The sequence below is a fragment of the Felis catus genome, chromosome B4 (assembly GCF_018350175.1).
Source record: "Felis catus isolate Fca126 chromosome B4, F.catus_Fca126_mat1.0, whole genome shotgun sequence".
NCBI lineage: Eukaryota > Metazoa > Chordata > Mammalia > Carnivora > Felidae > Felis > Felis catus.
The window spans coordinates 39,897,923-39,912,011 of NC_058374.1; the positions used below are offsets into that span (position 1 = coordinate 39,897,923).

The following is a 14,089-nucleotide window of genomic DNA, read 5'->3' on the forward strand; positions in this document are numbered from 1 at the left end:
TTTTACAGAAAAGGAAACTGAGCCTGAGAGAAGATAAATCGCTTGCCAAGGTCACACTACTGGCAAGTAGCAGAGTAAGAATTCCAGTGAATATCTGACTTTAGAGTCAAGTACTTTTTTTCTCTTCTGTGAAGCTTTAAAGACCTTTGATGGATGAATTCTTTCATAAACCATCCCACAAGTGTTTATTGAGAGCTAACTTTGGGCCAAGCATTATCCTCAGTGCTAGGACACAAAAATAAACATATATATATCTCCTTTTTGTGTGTGCATAGTATAGTGAGGGACATAAACATGTAAAAAATACATGACAATAGGGCATGGTTAGTGTAGTCACTAAAGTAGAAACAAAATTCTATGAGGGCCTAGAGAAAGTTTTCTTAAGATGTTGTTACTGCCCAGGTACATGACTCGTGCTTCAATGGCATGCCAATCAGCTACAGTCCCATCAAGGGGTACAAGTTATAGGGCTCATTATTCACTTTTTTTTTCAAAGTGAATGATGTCCTGCTGGGGTTATGCAAAGAGGCTGTGTGGTGAGTTGGAAGGCAGGTATTTCAGGCAGAAGGAATAACTTTTGCAAATGCATTGGATGAATCTGAATTAATGGGAATAGAACCTTAGAAATCAGCTACTCTAACTCTTAGAGGGTGCATAAATCTACTTTTTATTGGCAAGAATTTAGTGTCTAATTTATAGAATAAATTCTTGCTTTCTGAATGTTTCTATCTATTGGCAACTTTATCCAGGCACCATCAGAATAAAGGCATGATCTTATTTTGTATTTAGAGACCTTTGGAGGGGAAATGCTTTATAATCTCTTCCCATTCAGTTTCATGGCAGAACACAAAAGAGGTCAGACATCATCTGATGGCAGCATGGTACAGTAAAAAGGCACTTGGTGGCATAGATTCTTGACTCAGGTTTGCTACTGCTGTGTTATCTTGGACAGGTCACTTGGATAGCCTCCTTAACTTCCCTTTCTCCATTTGTGAAATGAGGGCATTTGATTACAGATTCCTAAGGTGGCTTCCAGCACCATAAGTGTCCAAACTTCATTTATCAGAAGATCAGAAGAAGGGTTATGTCTCCCCCTAGGCCATGCACTAAGTCCATTAGAAAATGGCTCCAAGCATCTGGGCTTTCAGACTCAAGCTCTTGCCCCTCCCTCAAGCCCTAAGGATGCCAAGGCTCTCCTTCCTCCACCTTCACCAGGGACACAGCCTGGTGGGCAGGACTCCAGAGAGGATACTGGATCAGTGAGATGAAAGTCTGGCCCTCCCAAGTGGTTGGCTGTGTTTACTCTTCTAATGGGTCTCCTGAGTCTAGGCTTGGCTGTGAGTATAAGCAAGAGGCTACTCTTTTCTGTCCAGGCATCCTGGGCTTCTTCACACACCAAAGGGGCTTTCAGGGCAGAAGCTTAGCTAGAAGTAGCCAGCCATGGGAGAGATGCTGCAATTTGCCTAAGCTCTGTGCAGTGATAGTAGCTTAATGCCTTAGCTGGGGATGTGAGGAGCCTAGCAACCGCCTCTTTCTCCCAGCTCTCATGGTGCTCTGATGGGCCTAATTGTCAAACTTGTTGTGCTCTATATAGAATCCCCAAAGATTTTTTTTTCTCTCTTCTCATCACACCCTTTCTCTGCATTAATGCATTTGTTTTGAATTCTCAGTTGTTCTGGCTTCTGGGAAGGGATTATGGAGCCTGCAAGGAGGAAGCTGTGATTTGATATCATCAAACTTGAGCTTCATCCAACCCTGGCCATGCACTGGGGGATTTTTTTTTTTTTTAATTAACAGGGAAGAGGAAGAGACAAGGAGGAGCCAGCTGAGAAAATAGAAAAATAGCCTGTGAGGTATGATCAAGGTGGGGTGGTATGATGGAAGTGTGCCTTTCTGCAAAGCCTGGGTGGCCCAGGGGCAGGAGACCAGGGTGGCCTTGATGCTTGCTGAGAGTCCAGTTGCGTTCTCCCCTGAACTTTGCCAATGAGGAGGACACCCAGGGCTCTGTCCAAGGTAATAAGATGAAACAGTGAGCCTTGAGGTTCTGTTCTAATGAGCCCTGCAAAAGGACCTGACCTATTATCCTTTAGCTATCTATAAAGGGGCAGAAAATATACTCCCCTGTGATGGAGGGGTAAACCACACATGTTGTGGGGGCTTGACTTGAGGAGAATGCAAAGTAGAGAAGAGGAAGGCACAGTGCCACCAGGGACAGGGCACTGATGCAGGACATGGGATTTCTCTTTCATCTAGTTCCCCAGCACCAGGAAGTCTTGTGTGAATAGAGATTCATTCATTTGCATCAAAATATGTTCTTTTCTAGGCTTTCTCTTTGAAGATGAAACTACCTTTGAGAAGAGGGTATGGACAGGGGAATTCTCTTGTGTGCATTTGCTGACTAGGAGGCATTCCTTCCAAAAGGAAGTGCCAGGGAGCAGGAGAGCACTGGCCCCTGGTGGGAGAGGAAGCCACTAGGAGAAGGAATGTGGTGACATGGGGGAGAGAGTGGACTATCAACAAGGCAGAGTTGACATCCAAGCTCAACTGCCTCCCTGATGGGGTTTTGGGGTGATGGTGGGATTTGGAGCCAATGGCCAAGAAAGAATTCTTGAAGACATCTTTGGTGCAAAAAAAGGTGATTTTCTTAAAGCACAGGGACAGGACCCATGGACAGAAAGAGCTGCACTGGGGTTGTGAAGAGTGATTATATACCTTCAGGTTGGGAGGGGGTTAGGGACAGCATAATTATCTAAGGAATTTTGGAAGCAAGGTTTCCAGGACCTTGAGGGGCTAGCTGTTGTTAGAAAGACGTGATTTATTACTGTTTAGTAAAACCTCCATCATGGGATCCTTCAGATGTATATCAGGGGGCTATAAGCTTGGAGTATGATTGTCAATAAATCTTGGGGGAGTTGAGATAAAAGAAGTTTCCAAAGGAATTTGTATATGTTAAAGTAGATTTACAGGATCCTGAGGGGGTGGGGTGTCAAGATAATATTAAGCCAAGGTTCCCTTTTGCCCCTAGCAAAGCATCATCATCGAGTCAGCTGAGCTCCTAGAGGAAGGTCACTCTGCTTGTTTCAAGAACTTGTCCATGGGCTGTAGGCAGTAAGGAAATTTAATTTTTCATTTGTCTTTGTTTCCCATATCACTATGGCAAGCACTTAACCCCCCCTTACCTCTTGATGAGGGTGATATTAGGGCTCCAGGAAACAGAGTCTATAGGTTTCTGGATATTAGGCTATGGATAAAATTGCCTTTTTCTTGCAGTTTACTGAGTTATCTGTAAACGAAGGAGACTCCCATCCTGCATGACTGTGATCTCTGTCAGTCAACCATTTACTTTCCTTTCCCCTATTCTTGGGAAGCCATGGGTGTTTGAGGAATATCACATAATATCCCACCTGGGTGTGGAAGGGTGCTGTTAGCCTGTACTTTGCCCTCAGCTCGCCTTATTCTCCCTCATCATCCCAGGTGACTGAGAGTCAGCTCAAGTCTTTGAGAACAAGTACTAGGGATTTCCTGCTCCTTCAGTCTGCCCCTTCTCCTTCCCTTCCTTCCTTTAGCAAATATTTAAGTGACTGCTATGTGTGAGATACCATGTTAGGCTTGGGATTCTGAAATAAGACTCAGATTTTTTATTAAAGGGTCTCATAGTCTGGCAGAAGAAGGCAGATGTAAGACAACCTTGTGTAACAAACCTTTGCAGGTGCCGTGGTCAGAGCAAGTATGAAGCATGGGGTAGTGGGAAAGTTACACATGCATTGGCTATGGAGGCTTCATGGAGAATGTGGCACTTTGGCTGGGACTTGAACTTGGAAGTTCAAGGACAATGACAAAGTTCAGTGACAAGGACTTGGAACGGAGGAAGGTGACAACTGGCCAATGAGACAATATTCCAAGCAGAAACAGCAGGAGCAGAAGTGCTGAGATGTGAACCAACAAGGTGTTTGAGAACTGCAAGGCATTCATTATTTCTGGAGCCAAAAGGTCAGGGCCAAGGCCATGACAAGGGATGAAGCTGGGAAGGTTTCTATGCCAGGACATCCATGCCCTGGGAAGTCATTGGGGAGGTTTAAGGAGTGCAGCAACAAGATCAGAGGTTCATGTTTAATTTATGAGGTCTTAGGCAGTAGAGGATGGATTGGGGAAGGGGCAGGGTAGTGCTTAGGAGACCATTACAACAGGTGCCTAAACTAGGGATATGGTGGGCAGAGTCTTGGAGGGATATCTCCATTCTCACACAATTATGCCACCCATGGTAGGAAATCATAAATGATAATTTGCAAGTTTCTGAAAATATTTTCATTCAGTCCTGCAAGTGGGAGGTTGTGCTTACTGCAGTCAGCTTGTGTTGAATAATCCAGATTTATAACAAAGGCACGCCCCTGTGACAACATACGAAGAGGCAGCCTTCATTAGAAGCAGCCTATAGCTAATCCCACTGTACCAGCAAGGAAAATGACATGCCCTGCCCCCATCCCAGACACCCAGCAAATGCAAGATTGTCTCTGCAGGTGGTCTCAGCTCAGTCCAGGCTCTTGTGACTATGGTGCCATGGATGTTAACACATGGCTAGGCACTGTGGGGACCCCCTACATGAACCATCCAGAGGGAAAACTCTTGAGGGGCCTCATGTTTGTTGCCGTACACTCTTGCTGAGGGGAGATAAGAATTCACAAAAAATAAGGAAGGAAACATAAACATCAAGGACATAAAAGAAAGCCAACTTCAGGGCAGGAAGAGATGAATTCCCAAGGAGGGGATGGCATTAGATTGTGGCTCCCATTCTGGCTGCACATTACTCACTTGGGAAACTTTTTAAAAAATACAGGTTTCTAGGCCCCACCACTAAGGAGTCTGGGGTCAGGATGGAGATTCTAAATTTTAAGAGCTTTTCAGTAAATTTGAAACGTCTGGACTGTGTGATCTGTGCTTAGCACACTGCCTGACACATAGATACGCTCAGTAAATATGTTAAAAATGAATGCATCAGTAAAGTCCATCCCAACTCTGTGATTCTGTATATCCTCCTGGCCTGGGAGGCAGGACCTAGGTGTTCCTGGAAGAATCCTTGAGAGCAAGTCACAGGAATAAGCAACTGGAATGTTTTAGCACCTGTTACCTCTTTTGGCTGAATGTTGGGGATGTGGGTGGGGGGTGGAGCTTTCAGCTGGGTTTCAGCTTTCCCACCTTCCTCGAATTAGCTTTTAAGCCAAACTCAGCTTTTATTTGAGGAAGGTGAGGTGGCTTTTGCAAAGTAGTGAGATAGAATTTGCCTTTTTCTTTTGCTGAGAAAACAAAAGAAGTGTGAGAACCTAAGAGTCTCTAGCTCAGAAGACAGAGACACAAGAGAGGTAGAGGAGGGGCCCAGGGTCAGGATTTGAGACTCCAGGCTTCTGATCGACCAGCCTTCTCGCCATGCATGTTGAGGCAGTGCCTAGACCCTCTGGATCATCACCCAGTGACAGCAAGACTAGCTGGAGACCCCAGGAGAATCCCAAGATTTGAATATGGGCCTAGACGTGGGGGAATCTTAGCAACCTGAGCCCACTTGTGAACACAGGGGTCTCCTAGCAACTTGAGCCCACTTGTGAACATGGGGGTTCCCCTCCCTTCTTTCGATCTGTACAGTGCAGTGTCCATGCTCTGAGGCTCTGAGTCCAGGTTCCTTGACAGTGTCTTTCAGGTCTGATTCTGTTTCAGGCTCTCGCAGAAAGAGTGCCCCCTGCCATTGTCACTGCCTTTCCCTGTTAGTGTTGCAATGAACCATTTAGAGTTCTTTGTTATAATATTGTTTTTAAATAACAGTATTTTTAAATTATAAAAGCAGTACATGTTTGTATAAGAAATTTGGAAAATAGAGGAGCTTCATAGTTCAATCCTGGCTGTTGAGAAGGCCTCCAAAAACAGTGATGCTCATAACAAGAAGCCGTGAAAGGGCCCTGGTGGCATCCTCAGATATCTTGTCTTTTTATCTCCTGGCTCCTCCAGAGGCTTCTCTAGCTTTGGGCCAGTGCCCAGGTTTTAGACAGCATAGGAGTCACTGCCTATGCTATGTACCCTGTGAATAAAACATTTTTTACACTGAGAACGCTAAATTTGGAGATAGATCTCATGACTGTTAGAGATTCCTGTTACATTGGCTCAGAGGTTAGTCAGGGATCATAGAACAGTGCCACAAAGCTCATGGTCTTAAAGGAAAAATTCTGCTTTGCCACTGTGAATATGGGAGATCACACCCTCTTCTTCCTGCCTCCTGGGGATACCACGATAGAATGAAATGTTGTTATGGGCCATCGTGTGTCTCTCGAGGAAGCTGCTGGAGACAAACAAGCAGAAAGTTTGTAAACTTGTGGGACACACTCATAGAGGTGTGCACAGTTGTAGAGATCAGCAGCCCTTAGGGCAGATGAGCCTGAGGCAGCTGGAACCCTGTGTTGGTAGAGTCTGTCTATGAGCTGCCCCCTCTTTTTGCCCCAGAGTGTCACACAAATATAATTTTTTATGTGTGGTGTGGTATGACAAAGTTGGGAAACATTGTTCTATACGATGGTCCTCAACATTGGTTCCATGAGAGGATGATGGGTGCACTCAAGATGCACTCCTAGGGGTCACTTGAATGAGTCTTGAGACAGATAGGACTTTGGAGGTTACATCTTGCCCACTCATCGAGTCCATGCACATTTCTCACAGGTGCTCATTAGGTGGACTTGGCACTTCCAGTGATGGAGAACTCACTACCTCATAAGAACTCCCGTTCCATTTAAGCTCTAGAAAATCCTTCTTTTTATTGAACTCGAAACTACCTCTCTATAAATCCCACACTTTGACCTCATTCCATCCTTCAGATCACGTAGAGCAAGTTCATACTGAGTCAAAAGCAATAGCCCTTCTGACATCACCCCTCCCCTCAGGGGTTTTGTTTGTTTTATTAATATACTTATTTAAGATCAGTTTTAGACTTGCAGAAAAGCTGAGAAGCTACTACAGAGTTCCCTTATACCACTCCATACCTCACACCCAGTTTCCCCTACTATTAAAAATCTTGTATTTGTGTGGTATTTTAGTTACAATAATGAACTGACAGCGATACATTTAAAAAAAATTTTTTTTAACGTTTATTTTTGAGACAGAGAGAGACAGAGCATGAATGGGGGAAGGGCAGAGAGAGAGGAAGACACAGAATCAGAAGCAAGCTCCAGGCTCTAAGCCATCAGCCCAGAGCCCAACACGGGGCTCGAACTCATGGACCGCAAGATCGTGACCTGGCTGAAGTCAGACGCCCAACCGACTGAGCCACCCAGGCGCCCCAGACAGCGATACATTTTTAACTAAACTCCACACTTTAGGCAGATTTCCTTAATTGTCACTTAATGTCCTTTATCCACTCCATGTTCCTATGCAGGATGTCACATTACATTTCACTGTCATGTCCCCTTAAGCTCCTCTCAGCTGTGATAGTTTCTCAGATTTTGGTTGTTTTCAATGACCTTGCCAGTTTTGAGGAATACTGACCACGTATATTGTGGGTTGCCTTTCTATCAGAATTTGTCTGTTTTTCTCATGATGTGATTGGGGTTGTAGGCTTTGGGAAGAAGACCACTAAAGCAAAATGCCATTTCATCAAATTATATCAATGACACCTACTATCTACATGCTTCATGGTTGCTGATGTTGACTAGATTACCTGGCCGAGGTAGTGTTTGTCTGGTTTCTCCTGTAAAGTTGCTTTTGTTCTCTTCTTTCCTTGTTATACTTTTGGGAAACCAGCCACTATGCACAGCTTAAGGAGTGGGGAGTTGTGCTCCCACCCTCTGTGGTGGAGTATCTGTATAATATATTAGGTACTCTTCTGCATGGAAGATTTGTTTCTTTTCTTCTGCCAATTTCTTTATTAAGTCATTCATTTACATGTGTATGGATTCATAGATATTTGCTTTAAAGTTTGTGTTACAAACCAACACTATTTTGTTGCTACAATTGTTCCAGCTTTGGCCGTTGGGAACTTTTTCAGCTGGTTCCTATGCCCCTTTGACACACTCTCATCAATGTGTTTTTTTGTTTTGTTTTGTTATTGTTTTTGTGGTTTTTTACTCCTTCCTTACTTTATGTCACTAGAAGATACTCCAGGCTCATCTTGTACATTTTTTCAGTCCTAGAACCAATCATTTCTCTAAGGAGCTTGGTTCCTTTTACTGGAGAATGGTATTAAAAACGAAGCTGTGAGTGTTAGGTTCCCTTGTTTCTACTGGGGTGTTATATAAAACAAAGAAATGTGTGTGCGTGTGTGTGTGTGCGCACACACACGCACACACACGCACATGTATTAACCCTTGCATATACACATATTTATAAATATAACTATGTGTAACCATTTGTATGTACATTGAGTTAAACATGAGTTCCTACTTATGTCTCCAACTCTAATCTATTATCACATAGTGATAATGTTGATGTTGATCTTGATTATCTATAAATTCCAGTCCAACATTGGGAAACCTGGTTCCTGTGATCTGTAGTCCATTTATTTAGTCATCTGATTCCAGTGTATATGATGGCAGTATCAGAATTGTTAACCTCCCAGATATTTTATTTTATCTTCTCTCATGTTAAACATCTTCAATTCCTTTAACCATTTTAAGTTCAGCATCATCTTGCTCATTCTCCATCATTTCCAAGTCCATGATTTTCTTGTTTCATGAGAAATAACCAAAATCACTCTTCATTTTACAAAAGAGGAGAATGAGGTCTAGCACACACTTACCCTTGGCTTATACAAGGCACTGGTTTAAGCACTTTATGCATATGAACTCATTTAATACTTACAACAACCCTAGGAAGATGGTACTGTTATTATCTCCATATTACATGAAAAAAAGGTTAATAACTTGCCCCAGGTTAAACAACTAACCAGTAGTGGAGCTGGGATTTAAAACTAAGGTCTGATTTCAGAGTTTGTCTAATCGTTATTTTATGCCACATTGCTGCTAGAAGGGTCTTTCTGAAATACTGCTCTGCATATGTAACTCCCAGCCTTACAAACTGTCAGTGATTCACTATTGCCCATTAGATAAAGATCACATATCTTACCTTAGCATTCAGTGCCTTCCACAATCCAGTGTACCCTCTGCTCCAGCTTACCCAGCATGAGCAGTGGAAACCCTTAGAGCATTCCCAGATATTGTCTCACCTAATGAACATGCTCTCTACCCTTCCTCCCAGTTAAAGCCCAGGCCAAGCGACACCCTTTCCACAAAGCCTCCTCACATCCACCTGGGAAGACTTTATTTACAGTGATCTCTTCCTTCTTTGTTGACACTCAATCTTCATGCCCTTTGTTTGGTATTTAGTTGTGTTTTGTTAATATATTTTTTTCTGTCCAGTCTCCCCAACTTGTTCTCAATGCTAGCTTGTCATTGTTGGTGATTGTTATAAGTTTTAGTCCCACAAACTTATTTGATGAGAAGTGGGGACTCTGAGATTTGTGACTCCAGTATTTTCTCAGATAGCATCATTGCCTTTTCAATAGACAATCAAATCCTGCATTAGTATATGTTAACGAATCAAATTAGTTTGGTGTAAGGCTATGAGACATGTTCTATGCAGCCCATTCTCCCTCAGAGCATGTCCCTATTCTAGGAGGTCAAGATGTACTATTCTAAATGGTTCCCTTCATTATAGCTCTGTAGAGTGCTTAGCTATGCTGGATGATATTAAAGTACTATACCCAGTTCCTATTTCAATGTGGCCAGTATACCAAATTTTATAGAAGTGTATCTGGCACCAGCTTGTCTCAGCTTTGGGTAAGTGTCATTCAGTTCCCTAAGAGAGGGCTGGAAGGAGGGAACCCATGAGTTCTGCTTCAAAGAGCAGAACCTAGATTCAAACTGTAGCCTGTTTTTGCCAAACTTTAGTCATTTCAGTGCCACCTTCATGGTTTTTGCCATATCTCCATAACACTCACACTTTGTTTTTGTTTTTGTCTTTGCCTTAAAGTTTAATATCATTTTACATAGTAACAACTACAAAATTACAGGTTTAATGTGCTATAGTTTTTACATGGATACTAAAATAAATGCATAACCATTAGATAACTGTTATCTTGTAATATATACAATTATGTCACACACTTTCCTTGTGTGCTTGCCACCCTTTGGGGGACACAGCTCTGCTGTTTTAGTCTTTTTCCTCCAGACCCCTTTCTAGATGTGAAGTCTCTTCTGATCAATCACTGGTGTTCAGGCTGGTCTTCTGTATTCTAGTGGGTTCCACTAGGGCACCTTCAGAGCCACTCTGAGGGCATAAAGAGTCCCTTGGCAAGACTATGGGCATTTGTAGAAATGAACAGCTGTAGAAAGAACAGCTCAGCTTTTACTTCTTCCCCTGTTCAGGGTGCCTAATTAAGATTTTATTTGAAGAAAGGCTTCTATGGATTTTTAAAAAAAAGTATGATAACCATAGTAAAATTCAATCCAGGATAAGCACTGTGAGAAAGAACACTTGTTTCTATATGCATTCATTCGTACATTCATTCAGTACTTCTTGAGCCTCTCTTAGCTCTTCCTAGCTTTGAGGTCAGGAGAGCTGGCTTCAAGTGTATCTTGATTGTGATAATTAAGCAAAACATATGTCTCAACAGCTTGAGGTAATAGCATGCTAAGCACTATTCCAATACTGTTGTACTTGATCTAGGTTGAGTGTAAGCCTTTGGTTCAAGTCCAGAAGCCACCTCCCAAGATCAAGAACCTCAGAATGACTCGACTCTTGCCTAAGGTAGGAAGTGATACTTAGTGTGTTTTCTCTAGGGAAGGATGAGGATAGGTAGGATAGCTTCCCAGCTACAAGGTAGCTTTTCAGAGGCATTTTTGGTCACCTCAGCATAATATGATGCATATGCTCTATCCACATCACCATTGCCTCATCTCCACACAGTTTTAAATGTTGCTATTCACTAGATAGATAGATAGACTACCTCTCATAATCAATAAATCAGTCAGTCAATGCATGGGGGCAGGGGTCCAAATGAGGTCAAATCAATAATGCAGAGGAGGTGGGAGCTTATATTGTACCAAGGAAGATGTAAATTATATAGCAGGAAGAACTGCCCCATATTATGGTGGTAAGATATTGAAATGATGATAATAATGGCTAACACTTATGGAATACTCTACATGAGTTGCCTCATTTGCCTCACAAAACCCTTATGAGGTAGATCCTATTTTTGTCCCCATGGTAGTGATGAGATAACTAAAACTTAAAGGAAGAGTTGTGTCACCTATTCAAGGTCTACAGCTGTACGTGATGGAGAAGGGATTCAAACCCACAGCCCATATGCTTTTCCACTCTACTTTTCTCTACAAGAGCTTTGAAAATAGATTTAGGCCTGTATTTGGTTTAGGCTCATTCTTGCTCTGGTGGGAAACCTGGGAGAAATGACTCCCTGAAGACATAGATTTCTTGCCTTAGGTGTCTGTACCTTATCCACTTCCTTCTTATATAGAATACAAACACCAGCATTACTTCACTCCCTTTTGTGGATACCAAGGGGAAGAAGAACATGGTTAACCTCCCACACATCAGCAACAAAATCTTACTAAAGCCACCCTTGCTGTATCAGGTAAGTACAGGGCAATGGACCTGGCCCTGAGCAGGCAGGTTAAAGATGTGACTTCAGTCTACAACCAAGTTTATGAAGGTCTAGGATGGTGGGGAAAGCACAATGGCACCTGAATATTTGGGCTCTAGTCCTGTTCTCACCCCTTACAATGAATGCAAACCTTATCGAATAAATCACTGACCTTCTTTAATCAAAATGGGCTCTCTATAGGATTGTCATGAGGATTCTTTGTGGAAAGGAAGAATGAAATGTCTGATGTACAAATGTTAGAAGAATACAGAATAATTGTTTTCCTCCAGTGTCCCCTTTTTTTATGTAAGGGCCAAATGAGATGTGAGAAAGTGCCAAGTTAAAGAGGTATTATAGACACATAAGTTCACGTGTTTGTGCCCTTGGTCAAGTCACTTTATCTAGTTAGGAACTGGCCTTTTCCAGAGCAGCAGTAAAAAAAAAAAAAACAAACAAAAAAACTATTCCATTTCTTCCTGCAGTAAGATGTCACTGGGCTAGTCAACTACACATGGTAATGTGCATGGGCCTCACAGAGAATCATGAGATTGATTCCTTTGAGAGGAAGATTGAGAAAACCTAATGTCTCATAATTACCATTTTCTCCATGGGAAGGAAGGAGAAGAGTCTGGCTGGATGTGGGTGTCCTTGGTCTGATAAATGGTTTGTGACACCCCGGAGAAGTCTAAGCAGTCCTTTATTTCAAGTCTCTTTGTCTGGACAGGAGAATCAGACTCACAATCAGATGTCAGCTTCTGAGCTCAAGACTTCAGAAATGCCTTTCCATTCAAGCATTAAAACCCAAGATCCCAAGCCAGAGGAGAAACCACCAAGAAAGCACAAGGTGCCTCTGACAGCAGCAGGTATGTCTCTGGAGTGGTAGCAGAGTATAGTGGGGGCTGGTTCTAGATGGCCAAGGTGTCACAAGATGAACTGGGTGGGGAGGGCTAAGCTTCCAGGTGTTGGGCCAGAAAAATCACACATCAGTTTTTGGCCAGGAGCCTGACTTCTCACAAGGTTCAGAGATTCATCCTCTATTAGAATTCAAAGGAGGAGAACCAATATCCACTATGCTGACACTATCCAATGCTTAGAGCTCTTGCAGCTTTGAAATTATTGTTCTTCTTCTTAAACAATCTCGGGAACCATCCATGACCACATCACTTCAGTTCTGAGCTAGTTCTGCCTTTACAGAGCTGATATCTGCTCCTAGTGCTCTTAGGTCATGGTTCTGTTTTCTGAGCTAAGAATATGCCATTTTCAGCTTTCACATGACTGCCCTTCACACAGGTTTTCTCTCTCATGTCTTTTTTCCTTCCAGCAGTTCCCTCTCCTACCCCACCTGCCCTCAGACCAAACACCAAACACCTGATGGGGTCTGGCAATCAGTGAGGGTTAGAGAAGAGTGAACACACATTCCTTCCTTGTAGTTGGAGGTGCTCCTTGGCTTAGCTGCAGATTTGAGTGGGAATATCTCCTGGGCCCCTTTAAAGTTGCATTTAAGCTACCTGTCGGGTCCTTGAAGTCATTATAGTTTGCAAACCCTCCCAGGATAAACCATTTGTGTAGCCCCAAACCATGTTAACTTGGAAACTGCTGCCATAACTACATACTATTATTGACACTAGGTTTATGTCTGGAATTTTTACCATGCTGCTGCAACTCATAGCTTTTTGAGGTCTAAATTCTCCCTTTCCCTTCCCTTGTGTTTCCCTCCTGATTTGTTGAAATGAATATGACACCTTAGCATTTATCCTTTACATTTTTATCCTGTGAGATTAAAGACACATGATCCTTAGTAAGCCATCTAGTTGAGGAAAAGAGTGACTGACTCATGAGCTGGAAGGGGTGCCATCATCAGCCCTCTGGGAAAATCCCCTTGTTGCCTCAACTGACAATGATAGTGTCTTTCACACAGAGGCCCTAAAGTTTTTTAAGAACCAGCTGTCTTCTTATGAACAAAGTGAGATCCTGGGCTACACGGAGCTGTGGTTCCTGGGGCTGGAAGCAAAGAAGCTCCACGTGACTCCTGAGTTCAGCAAAACGAGTTTTGATGATGAACATGGCTCCTATATGAAGGTGACAGGGGAGTAGATCATGGTATCTCCAGGGACCTAGGGCTTGGGGACAAGAGGTAATCTGGAAAGGAAAAAAGTGTGGGGTATTTTATAGCATTTGGTGCCAATATACCTTGGACTAGGCATCCTGAAGGATTCTAGTAGGTTCTAAACCAAAGGAATGCCATGTTTAAAAATGGGAAATGGGAACATGCCATGTTTAAAAATGGGAAAACATGCAATTAATATAAAAACTACTCTGCTAACAATACTGATTTCTCCAAGAGTATTTGGGGTAACAGATTTGCATCCTTGGCAAATTCCCACAAGCTCTTCTTGTGCACAAACCTGGACCCATTGGAAAGGCCAGACTCCATGGAATAAGATGCATTCTTCCCAGCAT

The 14,089-nt window shown here is 42.8% G+C and overlaps 1 protein-coding gene across 8 annotated transcripts in view; it reads left to right on the forward strand.

The window, feature by feature from the left end:
* Window positions 1-14,089, forward strand: part of DYRK4 (dual specificity tyrosine phosphorylation regulated kinase 4) — a 52,421-nt gene that overhangs the window by 13,056 nt on the left and 25,276 nt on the right. For 5 of the 8 annotated variants that reach the window (XM_045061279.1, XM_045061277.1, XM_023256697.2 and 2 more), the window contains 4 exons: window positions 10,696-10,776; window positions 11,504-11,620; window positions 12,354-12,492; window positions 13,548-13,708. In XM_045061279.1, the coding sequence (XP_044917214.1) occupies window positions 10,696-10,776; window positions 11,504-11,620; window positions 12,354-12,492; window positions 13,548-13,708 (498 nt within the window). The remainder of the gene's footprint in view (window positions 1-10,695; window positions 10,777-11,503; window positions 11,621-12,353; window positions 12,493-13,547; window positions 13,709-14,089) is intronic. The other 3 variants (XM_045061282.1, XM_045061281.1, XM_045061280.1) reach the window with 2 other exon arrangements.